The 18,673-nt window shown below is 44.2% G+C and overlaps 1 protein-coding gene across 5 annotated transcripts in view; it reads left to right on the top strand.

Annotated features, from left to right (window-relative positions):
• Window positions 1-18,673, top strand: part of FBXO47 (F-box protein 47) — a 52,728-nt gene that overhangs the window by 20,603 nt on the left and 13,452 nt on the right. For all 5 annotated transcript variants that reach the window (XM_069952365.1, XM_069952363.1, XM_069952366.1 and 2 more), the window contains 3 exons: window positions 10,064-10,140; window positions 13,447-13,524; window positions 16,809-16,917. In XM_069952365.1, the coding sequence (XP_069808466.1) occupies window positions 10,064-10,140; window positions 13,447-13,524; window positions 16,809-16,917 (264 nt within the window). The remainder of the gene's footprint in view (window positions 1-10,063; window positions 10,141-13,446; window positions 13,525-16,808; window positions 16,918-18,673) is intronic.

Below are 18,673 nucleotides of genomic sequence, written 5' to 3'. Positions count from 1 at the left end.
AATCCATATAACTTTCTGACACCAGCTGACCTGATTTTTTTTTTACTCCAGAGTACCCCTTTAAGGGGGACATATGATCAAGTTTTGTTACAGTTGTAGAAGTTTCCAATACGGCAATACATTTTTTCCATTACTTACTATTGAAAACTAATGCAAAGCGACTGTAACGCATACCTAAAGCTTACCTGTCTTAAAAAAAAATTTGATTGAAAGAGCTAGAAGTATAAACTTATGCATGTACTCTCAGCTTTGTGTCGTGTGACCTGGATGGACTCCCAATACCAGGTCTCATAGACACAGAGCGGGGAGAGGAGCACGTGGCAGTGCAGTCATCTCCCCATCCATTTTGGTGATCAGTCTGGGTCCTAAAGTCACATGGTTAAAGAATCACATGACCCAGGGGATAAAACAGCAGGTAAAAATCCATATACTTATAGTAACTGCTAGGTTTCCGGACGTTTTTTATCTGGACAAAAATTGTCATGCTAAATTTGCGTCTTATAGAAGCCGAAATATGGAAGCCTGCTGTGCTTTGAGGAAACACCATAAACAAAAAAAAAATCATTGCAGGTTTAGCAGTTTTTATTTATTCACTGACTTCCAACATCTGGACACAGAATTTTTCTCTAAAAAAGAGCAATGTGTTTTTTTTCTCTTTCTTACTTTTTCCGGGAAAAATGCCACGTGTAAAACCACTGTCCCGGGTGGATAGGATGTCTAATGACCTGATCTGACCAGGATCTGATCAGGCCACAATCTGTAACTGTAATTCACATGCAGAAACGCACCTGTATTATGCTTGTGTAGAACTGGCCTTAGCGTGTATACATGTGCCAGTCTTGTTGTCTTTTGTTTTTTTCCGCCCCTGAGATTTCACGAGCAAAAAATTACTCAAATTGTATCAAAATAAAGAAACAAACAAACATGCATGTGTAAATATAACCATAGCAGCCTCTTCACGCAGTGTTCTTTACTGTTATTTTGAAATGCATAAAAAAGAACACATATATATGGAAAAAAAAACACCTTCATTTTGTTTAAATATAACATGCATGTTAGGCTATGTTCACACACTAGAAAATGAGGTGAGTGTGAGTTCAACTGCTAGTGGCTTGCCGAGGTTAACCTATGGAGTGTCTGTACCCTACAGACTAAAGTATAAATAGGAAGTAAAAGAAGGTATAGGTCCTCAAGACAAGTCAGGGAATGATTGAAAATAATGTGGTATGGTAATTGTAATAATATTTGGTAAACAAGAGATAGTTCAAGGGGAAAATGAAATAAAGAAACTTTACTTGATAAGTAGAAAATAATGAGTTAGAAATTATGGTACCATAACCGATCAGTTTAGATAATCAAACAATCAAATATAAAGAAATAATATGTAAAAACATATATAAAAAACAACAAGTCTAATGCTCCAAAATAAGAATTGACAGATGTTACCAGTATGAAATAACAAGAATATATATAGATGGGTAAACTGTAAGTAAAATTGGGTACTAATAAGCAAATCCGAGCAAGAGATGAACACTAATATACAGTAGTAAAAAATGATAAGTAATATTGAGCAATAATGAGCAAACGAGTAATGTGTAAAGTCCGAGTGAATCATAGATAAATGGCTCATCTGTAGCTGCTATGTATTGGTTAGATCGGCAAGTATATATCAAAGTTCATCAATATGTAGACATGAAGTATATTATCGGACTGTATACACTGCAGCTACCTGGATAACTTGTGTCACGGCCAGATGGCTTAGATGTAGCTGCGGCGTATTTGTTGCAATCAGCAAAGTTCATCCATAAAAAGATTTTTGGATATCGATGATCCGTGCTACTGTGGCTAGCTGTCAGAATTAGCCGACAATATGTATAATTCTTTGCGGCAAGTAGACAAGATCGGGTTTTAGCAGTTTAGACAGCCGTTGTTTAGCATGTTCGTGCGGCTGACATCGCAATCAGCTGTAGGAACATTATTTTAGCTCAATCTTGACTGCTGTTCCGTTTGGGTGTGTCCTGTAATAAAATTCTATTGACTTTAATACAAAGGACTGGTCAAAAAAAAGTGCTGTGTGAATAACTAAAAATAAAGGCCGCAAAAATTGACATTATTTTTGCAGCTTCGCCGAACAACGTCCGTTTACTACATTGTGTGCACAAACTGCTATTGTTTGCATTCAACGCAATGGGAAAGAGGAATGTTAGAAAACAACGGCCGTCGTTTTTACCCGACAAAAACGGCTGTTTTACAAAAGAGTACGTAGTGTGAACATAGCCTTATGGTGTATTTTTATTAAAGCTTTCCTATCAAAAATATAAAAAAATAGACAAAAATAGTTTTGTTTGGTCATGATGTCACTGCTGGGACCTTGCTGATTAGGAGAACGAGCATTCTGCACTTTCCTGCTGTCATCTCTGTAGAGCAGCCCTATAGACGTATACTAGGACAGCCTGGACGGAGATTGCTGCTATTCGGGAAAGGAAACACATCTTTCCCGGCTTGTTCTCCTCAAGTGACACCTGTCCAGAAAAGATATAGGCAAGTGAAACCTTCTCTTCAGCTCAACACAAATCTTGTCAATTGTGTGTGTGTGTGTGGGGGGGGGGGGGTTTGGGGTATAGTTAAAGGGGTACTCTGGGCTGGGGTTATTTTCATTGTATGGCCAGGGAAGGGGTGGATATAGTAGCCGCCGGTCACTTACCTCCCCGGTTCCAGCACTGGGCCATGGATTGCGCTGCACCGTTCTCCCATCCCGCTGCCGCTTCCTGGTCTGAGCTGCGGCTTGAGACGAGACGTTTCAAAGCAGCTCAGCCATTCAGCGGTCGTAGTGGGGAGAGCTGGCCCTTGACTACTTTTGCCAATAGCCTGCCAGATTTGTTACCAAATCTAAAGTATTCTGCAGGCCCGGACTGGTAATCTGGCAAGCCGGGCAAATGCCCGCTGGGCTGGCCGGATTACCAGTCCTTGGGCCGCCCGGGGCTGCATAATAAAAAAAAAACATTATTAAAAAAAACTAAAAAAAAAAAAATGCTGCGGCTTGCTTCCCTCTGTCCGCCCGTCAAAATCATTACATGCCGGCGCGTGGACGGGCTGCTCGCATCCTCCAGCTATCGAAATAGCCCGAGGAGCGAGAGCGCTCAGCAGCGCCCTCTGTCCCCGCCCCATTAGTAGGACGTATACGCGCGCTTCCTCCCGGCCGCACATGGAGGTCCCCGGAGGAGGCTGCAGATACTGAAGCATTGGGTGATAGTGTCGCTGCGGGTGCTGGAGCTGTACAGCAGCGACACTGTCACCCGATGCTTCAGTATCTGCAGGGACCTCCATGGAGGTAATATTCAGCACGGTATGGGGGCGGGTCCGCTGCGGGAGTATGTGCGGGTGGGCGGGAGGAGAACGCAAGTGCCGGCGTGTGCGCCCGGGCAGAGGGGTCACACCAGGTATGTTCCCTCCTGCCCCAGTCTGCTCCATGCCCCCTCCCCCCCGATCTGCTTCATGCTTGTCCCCCCCCAGTGTGCCCCATGCCTCCCCCCCTTTAGTGTGCCCCATGCTCTTCCCCCCCCAGTGTGCCCCATGCTCTTCCCCCCCCAGTGTGCCCCATGCTCTTCCCCCCCCAGTGTGCCCCATGCTCTTCCCCCCTCAGTGTGCCCCATGCTCTTCCCCCCTCAGTGTACCCCATGCTCTTCCCCCCCCCCAGTGTGCCCCATGCTCCTAGCTATGTCCCTGACCCTCATCTGTTCCTGTACTACTACTACACCCTTCATCTTTACCTGTACTACTACTACACCCCTCATCTTTACCTGTACTACTACTGCACCCCTCATCTATACCTGTACTACTACTGCACCCCTCATCTATACCTGTACTACTACTGCACCCCTCATCTATACCTGTACTACCACACCCCTCATCTATACCTGTGCTACTACTGCACCCCTCATCTATACCTGTGCTACTACTGCACCCCTCATCTATACCTGTACTACCACACCCCTCATCTTTACCTGTACTACTACTGCACCCCTCATCTATACCTGTACTACTACTGCACCCCTCATCTGTTCCTGTACTACTACTGCACCCCTCATCTATACATGTACTACTACTACACCCCTCATCTATACCTGTACTACTACTACACCCCTTATCTATACCTGTACTACTACTACCCCCCTCATCTATACCTGTACTACTACTACCCCCCTCATCTATACCTGTACTACTACTGCACCCCTCATCTATACCTGTACTACTACTACACCCCTCATCTATACCTGTACTACTACTACACCCCTCATCTATACCTGTACTACTACTGCACCCCTCATCTATACCTGTGCTACTACACCCCTCATCTATACCTGTACTACTACACCCCTCATCTATACCTGTACTACTACTACCCCCCTCATCTATACCTGTACTACTACTGCACCCCTCATCTATACCTGTACTACTACTACCCCCCTCATCTATACCTGTACTACTACTACACCCCTCATCTATACCTGTACTACTACACCCCTCATCTATACCTGTACTACTACTACCCCCCTCATCTATACCTGTACTACTACTGCACCCCTCATCTATACCTGTACTACTACTACCCCCCTCATCTATACCTGTACTACTACTACACCCCTCATCTATACCTGTACTACTACTACCCCCCTCATCTATACATGTACTACTACTGCACCCCTCATCTATACCTGTACTACTACTGCTACTACACCCCTCATCTATACCTGTACTACTACACCCCTCATCTATACCTGTACTACTACTACCCCCCTCATCTATACCTGTACTACTACTACACCCCTCATCTATTCCTGTACTACTACTGCACCCCTCATCTTTACCTGTACTACTACTACTGCACCCCTCATCTATACCTGTACTACTGCTACACCCCTCATCTATACCTGTACTACTACTGCACCCCTCATCTTTACCTGTACTACTACTACTGCACCCCTCATCTATACCTGTACTACTGCACCCCTAATCTATACAGCTACTAATACAGCCCTTCATCTATACCTCTACTACCACACCCCTTATCCACTATGCCTCCACTACTACACCCCTTATCCACTATGCCTCCACTACTACACCCCTCATCCACTATGCCTCCACTACTACACCCCTTATCCACTTTACCTCCACTACTACACCCCTTATCCACTATGCCTCCACTACTACACCCCTTATCCACTATGCCTCCACTACTACACCCCTTATCCACTATGCCTCCACTACTACACCCCTTATCCACTATGCCTCCACTACTACACCCCTCATCCACTATGCCTCCACTACTACACCCCTTATCCACTATGCCTCCACTACTACACCCCTTATCCACTATGCCTCCACTACTACACCCCTCATCCACTATGCCTCCACTACTACACCCCTTATCCACTTTACCTCCACTACTACACCCCTTATCCACTATGCCTCCACTACTACACCCCTTATCCACTATGCCTCCACTACTATACCCCTTATCCACTATGCCTCCACTACTATACCCCTTATCCACTATGCCTCCACTACTACAACACCCCTTATCCACTATGCCTCCACTACTATACCCCTTATCCACTATACCTCACTACTACACCCCTTATCCACTATACCTCCACTACTACACCCCTTATCCACTATACCTCCACTACTACACCCCTTATCCACTATACCTCCACTACTACACCCCTTATCCACTATACCTCCACTACTATACCCCTTATCCACTATACCTCCACTACTATACCCCGTATCCACTATACCTCCACTACTACACCCCTTATCCACTATGCCTCCACTACTACACCCCTTATCCACTATGCCTCCACTACTACACCCCTTATCCACTATGCCTCCACTACTACACCCCTCATCCACTATGCCTCCACTACTACACCCCTTATCCACTTTACCTCCACTACTACACCCCTTATCCACTATGCCTCCACTACTACACCCCTTATCCACTATGCCTCCACTACTATACCCCTTATCCACTATGCCTCCACTACTATACCCCTTATCCACTATGCCTCCACTACTACAACACCCCTTATCCACTATGCCTCCACTACTATACCCCTTATCCACTATACCTCACTACTACACCCCTTATCCACTATACCTCCACTACTACACCCCTTATCCACTATACCTCCACTACTACACCCCTTATCCACTATACCTCCACTACTATACCCCTTATCCACTATACCTCCACTACTATACCCCGTATCCACTATGCCTCCACTACTATACCCCGTATCCACTATGCCTCCACTACTATACCCCTTATCCACTATACCTCCACTACTATACCCCTTATCCACTATGCCTCCACTACTATACTCTACCTAGATGGAGGCACAAAGAAGATCTCCTATACTATATGGGGGCACAGAGTGGCACATATTTGGGAAAACTACTTTTATGGGGCACAGAGGGGGCTTGTATACTACATGGGGGCACAGGGTGAGCTTTGTTACACTGGGAATTAATACAGTTGTCTCAAACGTCATTGAAATAGTATCTGTTGCTGCAGTAAGATCCCCATTGCATTGCCTCAACACAAAAGGAGGCGAACCGTGTGTGTGTGTGGATTCGTAGGCCAAATCTTCCCACAGGCGCAATGACATCATATCACTGCGCCTGCTGGAGGGAGCAGACGGCCTGGCAGGTGATGAGCGTGGCCCCGGGGGCTGTTGGCGGGCGGCACTATCAGCGGACAAACACACTTTGCCTCCTTTTGTGTTGAGGCAATGCAGGGCGACTTTTACTATGGGGGTAATGCAGAGTGTCCCACTATCCTGTGCTACTGTCCCCATATACTGTTCCCCTCTGCTCATATACTGTGTGGGTGATATACAGTATATGTGGGCTGGTGGGGTTTGTTTGCCAGGGCTGCTTTTCAACCCCAGTCCGGCCCTGGTATTCTGCCTTCAGCCTATCTGCTGAAGCCTTGGATTTATGCTCTGCCCATAGGCAAAATTCAGTGACAAGAGTTGTCAAAAATAAAATCTGCCCACCATCTGTTTAAAGCTGTTACTAGTGATGAGCGAATAGTGAAATATTCGAATATTCGATATTCGTACGAATATCTCCCAAATATTTGAATATTCGATCCCATTAAAGTCTATGGGAACAAGTATTCGATTATTGAAAAACATCTATTCGACCACTTGGAGGTAAAAACAGGAAGCTGGGGGATTTAAACCCTTACGAATATTTATCGAATATTCTGTGAACTATTCGATAATATTCGATAGAACAACTACCTTACTATTCGTTCGAATATCTATTCGATCGAACAGTATTCGCTCATCACTAGTTGTTATAAATTTCTCGTCCCGGATCACATAGCTCGCAAAGCGTTAGACAAAGTCTTGTTGCCGCCTTTACAAGCTAGGTATCACAAGGGAGATAGGGGAATGATCGGAGATCACCATATCGTGGATCTCCATCCTTTCCACTTGGCGGATTACTGGTGCAAATGTAGTGTGTCCGCAACTGTGCCTTACTGACATGAGAGTTTCCTTGTTGGGTTAATGTGGTACTTGACATATCTATGGGAGTGGAGACCCACTAAATCAATATTTGCAGCAGCATGCGTGGTGCTCTATTTTTCCATGATATTGGGCGAGCCATAGTATATGTACCTTAGAGGGTCTCTAAGTGTCAGGGCTACTAGTTATTCCCAGTTAAGCCCTGGCAATAGCCAAACTGCTTGTTGACAGATTCCAGACAGCAACACTACACAAAGTAAAAACAAAAAAAATAAAAATAAAAAGGATAATGGGTAATGGAACATTTTTCGAGTATTTTTAACAAAGTATCCAAGTAGACTGGACAACCAGTACACATAATTCAATCCATGTTACAGTCAAAAATAGACTGAGGCCAACATGAGCATTTGGGCATTTATTATATCTCTGTTAAAATTAATTGGATCTAACAGAGAAAATGTTCTTGTTTTTTCTTTTTTTCTTTTTTTAAAGAAAGCTAAAATAAAGCCCTAGTATAAATTTAAGCCCAATGCATATTTCATTCATTGTGAAGAGTATACAATGTCCTTGGATATCCACTTTAGGCTTCAATACTTCTGGCTGACGGCCAATAAAAACACAAAATAACTTCTTGGACATTTTCCTAACAGTTTTCTTTTAATAAACACAGAAATTGGAACAAGGATAGTTTTATTGTTTTAAGTTGGCATTGTTATTTTATGTGTTTGTTCCTGGACATGATGCTATTGCCTGTGTAGTGAATACCAGAAATCAGGCTTAAGCGAAGGATACCTTGAAGTAGAGATATTGTAGTTAAGGGGAACTCCAGGTAGAGGTTAAAAAAATGAAACTTCTGCAGAAGCATAACGCATTACTTACCTGTCTATCCCAGTTTTGAAACTACCAAAAATCCATTTGTTTGGGGGGTTTTGCTTTGTTTTGTGTTTCTGTTCTTCTTGGTTTGGCATTTCCCAGAATGCAATGCTTTCCCTCATGTGATCATCACAGCCCCCACCCATTACAATCAGTAAAATTAGTGCAGCACCTGCTTCTGGCCAGTCAGAGATGGTGGATCACTCAGGGGATTGGCACACACAATGTGAGACAGAGGCATGGAAGATTTGTATCCTGGGGGGGATAGCAGCAGGAGCAGGAGACAATGTGAATTGGCACAGGGGCCATTGGTTTTCACTTCCTGGATTTCTATCAGCTACCAGTATGGCAGAACTGTACAGAAACAGTAATACATTGTATAGACACATCTATATAACTTTTAATGTACTTTTAATAGGAAACAAGTTTTTCTTATCCGGAGTTTCCCTTTAACACTTTGACCATTGGTTTTTAAACGCACACTAAACTAGTAAGGAGTGAGGAAACTAGAAATTGTCTCCATGATGAAATTCTGCTTTTCTATTGGTTGCCATTTGAATTCCAAACTGCTGACACTGGTAGATGGTGTTAGATGAGGGAGACATCTGGTACCGCTCATGTATCTGTCTGTGCTTCCAGAACATAGAAAAATGCTTTTACTTTATAGTCAAAGAGGCGTTTGCAAGCTCCTGAAGTGCAGCAAGTTTTAACGCCTCCATATTACCCCGTCCCATACCTGACTTTATGACTTTTCTTTAAACTCAGCTTCCAAAGAGGGAGAAGAAATCTGAGTGAAGATAGGGGGTTTAGGAAGATATGAAAACTGTCATGTGGGATGAGTGCTGGGAATGGGGACAGGACTGTTGCACTATGCCGTTGGTTTACTACACGCAGGGACGATTCTGGGTTCTCCCCCGCCCCCTCATTAGCGTGCAGCCCCCCTCCCCCTAACCCCCCGCTGACCCGATCGCTACAACGCGATTCCGCCGACCCTGGGCACTCACCACCTCCTGGAGGGGGATGAGAGCTGCTGGGTGACATAACGGGAGCCCAGCAGGATGTGGGGGGCAGCGGTGAGAGTGGATGGCTGCGGTGGGACATGTGAGTAGCTTGCAGGGCTGCTATCATTTTAGTTAAGTGAAGCTTAACTATAATGACAGCAGGGGGAACATTTTGCCGCCCGCTGCAGGACCGCAGAATCTCCTCATTCCGCCTCATGGCAGAAGCGGCCCTGACTACAGGAGAAGTGTTTATTGGTGCACCGTGGTGTTAGTTTACTACAGGTGGAGCTGTGTTTACTGGTGCACTGTGCTGTTGGTTTACTACAGGAAGAGACGTTTCTATTGGTGCATTGTGGTGTTAGTTCAGTACAGGTGGAGCAGAGTATATTTCAGCACTGTAGTGTTGGTTTACAACAAGTGGAGTGTATTGCAGCACTGTGGTGTTAGTTTGCTACAGGTGGACTAGTATTTATTCATACACTGTGATGCTAGATTGATGATAAACTTGGGACAAGTAGAAAAAATACAATGTTTTTAAAAACCTATGCACTATGTAAACTTTTACTGTAGGCTGAACAATTAGTTTATGTGAATTGCTTATACATGTGTCTACTATACCTAACTGGGTGCTCTTTGTCTAATTTGCAGGTTTATTGATGAAGAGGTCAACACTGCTGCTACCCACCAGGGAGAGGCTCAAGTACATTCATAAGACCATTTCACATGTAAGACTCTCTGAATTAGTCCTATTAAACAAAGTTTTTAACGATTAACGATTGCAACGATCGTTCACCATAACACACAGAGCGATAGTCATTTGTTATGCTAAGTTTACACGAGGCGATTATTGGCCCGATCGTATGATTAACGATTTTGAAGTAACGTTTTTTTTTTTATAACGATCAGCGTTTACACGGTACGATATATCGTACGGAAAAATCGTTTTACGATCGTTTTGCGATGGCGCGCCGGAAGCCCAGCCCGCCTGCAGCCCCCCCCCCCCCCGCTCGCAGCCCGGCCCCCTGCTCATCCGCAGCCCAGCCCCACGGTCAACCGCAGCCCCCTGCGCCGCTCCGATCGCCACCCCCGCCGCTCCAATCGCCCCCCCCCCGCCGCCGCTCCGATCGCCACCCCCGCCGCTCCAATCGCCCCCCCCCCCCCCGCTGCCGCCGCTCCGAACGACAACACCCCGCCCCCGCCGCCGCTCCAATCGCCACCACCCCCCACCGCCGACGCCGCTCCGATCGCCCCCCCTCCTCTTCAGCCAATCAGTGCACTGAAGAGGGGAGCCGGGGATGTGGAAGACCTGCTACGCGGAGCACTAGGTAATATATGGTCGCAGTGGGGGCGATCGGAGCGGCGGGGGTGGCGATCGGAGCGGCGGGGAAGGGCCATCAGGGCGGCAGTGGTGGGGGTGGCGGGCTGCGAGCGGGGGGCCGGGCGGGGCTGCGGGCGGCGGGCGGCCGGACTATCGCGCGACGACTGTTTACATGGAACGATCGGCAAATTTTTTGCAAACGACGAAAGATGATTTAAGAACCTGTTAAAAGATCAAAATGAACGATTTCTCGCTCGTCGTTCGATCGTTCGCTGTGTTTACACGTACGATTATCGTTCGAATTCGATCGTTATCATCCAAATTCGCACGATAATCGTTCCGTGTAAACCCAGCATTAGGGTCCATTTACACAGAAAGATTATCTGACAGATAGAAAGATTTGAAGCCAAAGCCAGGAATAGATTTGAAAACAGGAAAAATCTCAGTCTTTCCTTTATGACCTGATTTATAGTCTGTTCCTGGCTTTGGCTTCAAATCTTTGGCGGATAATCTGTCAGATAATCTTTCTGTGTAAATGAACCCTTACGATCATAAATACAACCGTTTACTCCTTGTAATCCCAGCAAAATGAATGAATGTTGCGTACAATAAGCGATAACTTGCGCTGGCGATAACTAGTGATTTTATAGCGATTTACATGTTATTACACATAATGATTGCTGTACTGAACAATCATTTTTTCGGTCATTACATGCAGGTAAAGAAAACTTTTTTGTTCTCGAATAACTGAACATCGCTCTGTGTAATAGTGCGTTTACACAAAACGATTATCGTTCGAATTTTCCCATTAACAATCACATTTGAGCGATAATCGGCTTGTGTAAACACAGCAAACGATCAATCAACTAGCGAGAAATCTTTCATTTTGATCTTTTAACATGTTCGCAAATCGTCGTTAGTCGTTCGCTAAAAACTTGCAGATCGCTTTGTGTAAACAGTCTTTCAAAGATTCACCCTATGTAAAAGATGGGCTTAAGCGATCTTAAAATTATCGCAATAACGATTTTTCGAACGATTTTTCTCCATCTAAATGCTGATCGTTAAAAAAAACAAATTGTTGCTTCAAAATCGTGAAACGATCAATTATTGTTTCATGTAAACGTAGCATAATTGGTGATGTGTGGCTGATCACTAATAATGTCCGTGTAGCCCTTCCCAAACAATTATCAAGTGGTGTAGTAGGCTCAGTAAGCCAGTGCCGATCTAGCGGATTGTAGCTCGCTTACCCCATGGGTCGCGCCGTCTATGTTTGTGTATGTTTTTGGCTTTTACATGTAACAGTATTTTGATCTTTTACTTTGAATATAAGATGAATATAATGCTGACCATTTCATAGCAGCCCATGTAAGAGAGCATCTGGAGAATTGCTATTGCAAACATCAGTCTACTCCAAAGCTAGTCTTTTATTTCATCTATTATCTCTGGCAATCCAAAAAATCCCTGATATAATAACATGTGGCCTTTGAAAACTATCTAGCTATCTTGAAATTCCTTTATGGAAGTATCACTGCTTGGAAGAGGGTTATGGAATTTTAAGCCCAGTTCACTATTGAGGCAAGTGCATAATTTTTATTGCATTAGATGATGACAGCTGGTGGGAGGAAACATTGTAGGAGAATTGCTGAACAAATGCTAGGTAGGGTATAAGGCTGACGGTACACTTTAAGGCCGGGTTCACACTACGTGAAACACCGGCCATTCTGTAATCCGGACGGGTCACAGAACGGCTGGTGTCAGTGAAAATCATCCTGGCCGGTACTGCTTTACTGGCCGGTTAAACCTAATTTATGTTGAATTGAGATGCGGGCGGATATGTGTGCGCCCGCATCGCAATTCACCATTTTGCAGCATCACCAATTCACCATTGCACCAGTGCCAGAGCTGCACGCTCCGTTGTGTGAACTGACAGGTTGATGCGACCGCTTTTCAATGAATAGCGGCCGCACAAAACTGACATGTCAGTTTTTCGTGAGGCTGGTTGGAATCCCGCCCGGAGTGTATACTATGTGTGTATACTCTGGCCGGGATTCCTCTGACTTCTATGGCAATGTATCATTTGTATTAATCATGGCCATTTTTGCAAATCAGCAATGATACAAAAGACACGTTGTGTGAACATAGCCTAAGGGGGGTTAACCAGCGTTACAAAAACATGGTCACTTTCTTCCAGGGACAGCACCACTATTGTCTCCAGTTCAGGTGTGGTTTTCATTTACTTCAATAGAACTGAGTTGCAAAACTGGAGACAAGAGTTGTGCTGTCTCTAGAAAGAAAGTGGCCATAGTTTTCTAATGCTGGATAACCCCTTTAAGTAGCTGACAGTCTAAAGACCCTTTCACACAGTAAGACAGGCTGCAGCAAGCAAGTGCAGAAGTCTATGGTCCGTGTATGTATTCAGGGAATGGATAAGCCACTGCCAGACATCTCTGACAGAGCTTTATTTCTCGTGAGAGCAAAAGGAACAGGCATTGAAATTTAACATGTCTGAACCTTTTCCCCTTCTGTTGAAACTACTGGATTTAGCTGACGTTAGTCTGTAGTGTGTGGTCACCGTTATACACTTAGTAGAAGAAGACCATATGGAGGCTCAGTCGGTATCTCCGTAAAGTTGCATCGGATTGCATGCCATAGGAAATCACAAGCATAAAGAGAATACACAATAGAATATTTACCTTTTCTTTGTTCTATGCAGATTTCGTGTTTTAGATTGTGTGCCTGTCCAACTCCGAGTCAGTGTGTGGGCCCGCTTTGCTACGGTGCATTGTTAAAGGTATGAATAGTATAGGTGTTATTCCATTCGACAAGTTACTGAAATATATATATATACAGTGGTGCCTTGGATTACGAGCATAATTCGTACCGGGACTGTGCTTGTAATCCAAATCACTCTTAAACCAAAGCAAGTTTTCCCATAAGGAATCAAAGAAACGCAGACAAATGGTTCAACAGCCCAAAAATAATGATGTTTTTTTAAATTCTGAATAACATGTAAAACAAACATTTAGAAAGCTGGATGTGTCATATTATAAATTACTGTATAGCTAAGCATCATATTGAGTATAATGTATAAAAAGTGCATAACAATGAAAAAAACAGCAGCATTTTGTAGATACAAAATGGAGGTGCAAATCCCCATAATGCAGTAGCGTAGTACAACAGGCTAGAATAAAAAAGCAGGGCTGCTGCCAGAGGTCTCTGTGGTCACATGACAGCAATGGGGAAGGGTGTCTGTTCAGCATGGACCAATCAGTAAGTAAGAATCACAGAGCTGTGCAGGAGGACAGTGACAGAAACTTCCTTATACAGCAGTGTGTATAGCTGAGGGTAAGTGCGAGCACATTATGGCAACAGTGTGTTTAGCTGAGGGTAAGTGCAGGCACATTATAGCAGCAGTGTGTATAGCTGAGGGTAAGTGTGGGCACATTATAGCAGTATATATAGCTGTATATATACTGTATTATATATTTGCAACTTGGCCCCAAGTCAAGGCTTCTAAAACTGCACAATTTGGCTATTGGTACTTTGTTAGTAACACGTACCCATCCTTACAACCCTCCAATAACAGCTGCATGTATATGAGAATATTTCATCACTCTTCTTTTGTTATGTTACTACATTGTGCGCTGGCTTATTACGAGGTTTAGTTAAATACTAGATTCCAGTACAGCACAATTCTAAATCTACATTTTTACGAGCAGAAATATTTCACACTTGACGTCTGGACTTGATTTTGAAATTGCTCAGTTTGTAAATATAAGCACAGTCGTCCTCAGCTAGTGGATGTCTGTGTTTTTCCCTTGAAATCAGGAACAAATGTCAGTGATATTTTATTTGGCAAGCCACGTGAATGTGTCATTGCTGCATACGCTATTGAGCATCGCCCCGCAGTGGTGATACAGAAAATTCTATGTTCTTTAATTAGGGGAAGACTTTTTTTGTACCTCGTGTGAAGTGCATACTGCATAACATATGCTACGATGTTGTTTTGCAGTGATTGAGGTTTCACATTAAGGCTATGTTCACACTGCGTAAAACTACAGCCGTAGTTTTGCGGGGTGGAACAATGCCTTACTGTCAGTGGGATCCCGGCCGGAGCGTACACACATCGTATACGCTCCAGCCGGGATCCATGCAGCGCCGGAAGAAAACTGACATGTCGGAGAAAAAGGACCTGTCGGATCACACAGTGAAGCGAGCGGCTCCAGGCCGCTTGCTTCACTGTGGGCTATGGGAAGCTCTGATGCGGGCGCGCGCTTAAGTACCGGCCGGGGTCATGTAACGGCCGGATGTTCACGTAGTGTGAACCTAGCCTTAAGCTAAAAAGTAGAGATGAGCAAACTTTGCAAAAGTTTGGGGTCGCACAAACAATCATCATTTAAATCAGGACTGCCTGGAAAACATGGATACAGCAGGGTAGTTGATGCGAAACAAAACTTTCTGCAAGTTCATTAATCTCGATTAGGCTAGGTTCACACTATGTAAAAATGGGTACTTAAATTCGAACATAAAATCAACATAACAATTAATTTAAATGGGTTGTCCAGTCCAGTTATATAGCTATATAGCTGGGGATATATAGAAAATAATAAGAGTCTATGCTTATCTCTCCAAGCTTGCCTGATGCCCTGCTGCAGTGTCTCTGGTGTCCCCTGCTGCAGCCCCATCATTTCAGAATGACACTTCCGAGACGGGACAGCGCTGTGGCCAGTGATTGGCTGAGTGGGCTGTCACTGCCAAGATCATTCTTGGTGCCTACGGTCAGGGGAGGACACAGGAGACACCACAGCAGGACACAAGGGAGCGTGGAGAGGTAAGTATAGGCTCTATATAACCCCAGCTATATAGCTTTTCTTAGGCCGTGTAACCTCTTTAAATCAATTTTTATGTTTATTTTATGTTGTATTTAAACATATAACATATTTTTTAGAAATATTTAGAGACGTTATCTCTAGTGTTGAAGCTGGGGGGGGGGGGGGGGGCATTTAAATCCCAAACATTCGGGTTCAGGGAGAGGTGCCAAACCCAAATCCACTATACTATCTGGTGTAAAATATGAAAATATCGAAAACATCCTTCAATATTGCCGTTTTCATTCTGGCCACAAGGTTTCCTGAGCTGAGACTTCCTGTTCTGTACAACTCACTTTCCATTCACAATAGATGATGCTTAGAGCTCAGCCTCCCCCTCCCCGCAGAATGACCTCTGTCGCAGAGTATGCCTATAAAAAACTCCTAATAAAATGGGTCTGCTCCACACCATTGTGTTTGTGTCCATGGGGCTTATCTCTTAAATCTTGTGAAAACAGCACAGGCTATACTCAAAATTTGGCTATAAACAACAATAAAAAAATCTTTGACAAACTTTCACTTTAAGGTACCCTATACAACTTGGGTAAAAGTCAGTCAGCTGACTTGAGTGCGTTCTGCTGACCTTTTAGTACAGGGATGGGGAACCTTCGGCCCTCCAGCTGTTGCAAAACTACAATACCCATCATGGAAAGCTTTGGCTGATGGGACTTGTAGTTTTGCAACAGCTGTAGAGCCAAGGTTCCCCACCCCTGCTTTAGTATATGAGGGCCTACCAACTCCGGGCATGTTGAATCTCAGCTGCCCAACCATTTTGTTCTTGGAGAGATAAACTAACCCCCTCTCTCCATAGACAACACATGAACGTTCAGCCAGTCTCCCCAAGTTGTGAGGATGTCATGACTCGGGGGGGTAAAGGCCTGTCCCAGCTGATAGACTGGTCGCTCAGCCAAGTGACTGGAACAGCATCCCGCCCTTGTCACTGAGTGGCTGAGCGGCTAGTCCATCAGCCGGGTCGTGATGTGTCAGCTCTAGAGATCCCGGAGCCCGGCGGGGGTCCCTAGGCCAGTCCCGCCACTCACCACGGGCATGAGGTGAGGTAAGTTAGTACTTATAATCAATTTCCCCCATGCCGGACTTCTCCTTTAACTGACATCTAGTGTGTAGCCACCTTTACATATGTTCCCCTATGCTGCAATGCTGTTTGCCTATAGAAAGTTACCTGTTACTTATTACTGCTTTGCTTTAGGTTCTTACAGCCGGCTGGGATGAGCAGGAGTGTCACAAAGTCTTCTTTTTTATTTCTGCTTTGCACAATTTACCTCAAAAGATGAAGAGTCTGGTTAGCGGCAGACCAGGTAAGGTGCCGGGTGGTCTGGATTATAACTTACATGTACTATCCCTCCAAGATTCCGTTCTTTTATGTCTCTGTCAGTGGTCTTCAACCTGTGGCACTCCAGCTGTTGAGAAATGACAGCTCACAGCATGTCCGGACAGACAGCAGCCATCTGAGCATGTTGGGGGTTGTAGTATTGCAACAGCTGGAAAGCAGGCTAGAAATCACATTTGCATTTGTATGTCCTTCAGCCTTCCTTCTGTTTTTCTGTTTTCTCAAATCATCTCATAGGCACCCTGTTAAGAAAGTTACAGCAGTACTTAAAGGGGAACTCCAGCATTTTTTCCCTTTCAAATCCACTGGTGTCAGAAAGTTATACAGATTTGTAATTTACTTCTGTTTAAAAATCTCCAGTCTTCCAGTACTTATCAACAGCTGGATGCCCTGCAGGAAGTGGTTTATTCTTTCCAGTCTGGCACAGTGCTCTCTGCTGCCACCTCTGTCCATGTCAGGAACTGTCCAGAGCAGGAAAGGTTTTCTATAGGGATTTGCTAATGCTCTGGACAGTTCCTGACATGGACAGAGGTGGCAGCAGAGAGCACTGTGTCAGACTGGAAAGAATACACCACTTTCTACAGGACATACAGCAGCTGATAAGCAGTAGTTCCCCTTTAAGTATTTGCATTTACAGGAATTTTCTAGTATATATCTATTAGGAATTGTCTTCAATACTAGCTAGAGTGTTTCCCTCCTTCTCTACTGGCAATGTTTTTTTTCTGCTTATACATTTTATAATGGCAGTTCTCAAATATAGGAGTGAATCTTCACCAAAGATGAAGTTTTGCTTTAAATTAAAACGTCACCAAAATATATCCATAAAATATATCCACTGGTGTTAAGCACATACACATCATATCATACATATCATATGTTCAACCTGCCCCGCAAACGTGGTTTGAACGGACAGTACATTGTCCATTATGTCAGTGGTCCATAATTTATGCTGGAACCATGCCTCCGTGCTGTCTGTGTAACACCCTGTGAGGACGCTACATACAGTTATGTGGAAGAAGACAAACAAGATACAGATACGGACGCTGCAGGCATACATTAGGAGCTCTTAGCCTATGGCTTGGGATAATGTTGGCGGCCTTGCACTGAAAATGACTCCCAAGACACATGAAGGTTTCTGAATGGGCGGAAACTCTTGCAACATCATTTAGAACTTTTTGCTATTGCTTCCAAAAGACTTTAAACTCAGAAAAGATATGAGGAAGGATTTTTGGAAAGCCTTATGTGGCTTATTCATGTACCAAATGCTTTTTAAATAAGTGAAAAGTGTGTTTAACAAAACAGCAAATTTAAGATTTCTTTTACAAGTTATCGTGATCACTAGTATTAATCAAATTAAAGGGGTACTCCAGGAGGAAATTTGTTTTTAAATCAACTCAGAAAACCTTATCAAAAACCATTGAATCAGAAAGTTATACAGGTTTGTAAATGACTTCTATTTGAAAATGTCAAGTCTTCCAGTACTTATCAGCTACTGTATGTCCTGCAGGAAGTGCTGTATTCTTTTCAGTCTGACACAGTGCTCTCTGCTGCCACCTCTGTCCATTTCCAGAGCAGGAGAGGTTTTCCATGAAGATTTGCTATTGCTTTGGACAATTCCTGACACAGACAAAGGTGGCAGCAGAGAGCACTGCGTCAGACTGGAAAGTATACACCACTTCCTGCAGGACATACAGCAGCAGATAAGTAATGGGGTACTTGAGCTT

This window comes from Dendropsophus ebraccatus, chromosome 14, assembly GCF_027789765.1.
Source record: "Dendropsophus ebraccatus isolate aDenEbr1 chromosome 14, aDenEbr1.pat, whole genome shotgun sequence".
Classification (NCBI taxonomy): domain Eukaryota; kingdom Metazoa; phylum Chordata; class Amphibia; order Anura; family Hylidae; genus Dendropsophus; species Dendropsophus ebraccatus.
The sequence above is the reverse complement of the archived record's forward strand: the minus strand, read 5'-3'. Positions and strand labels throughout refer to the sequence as shown.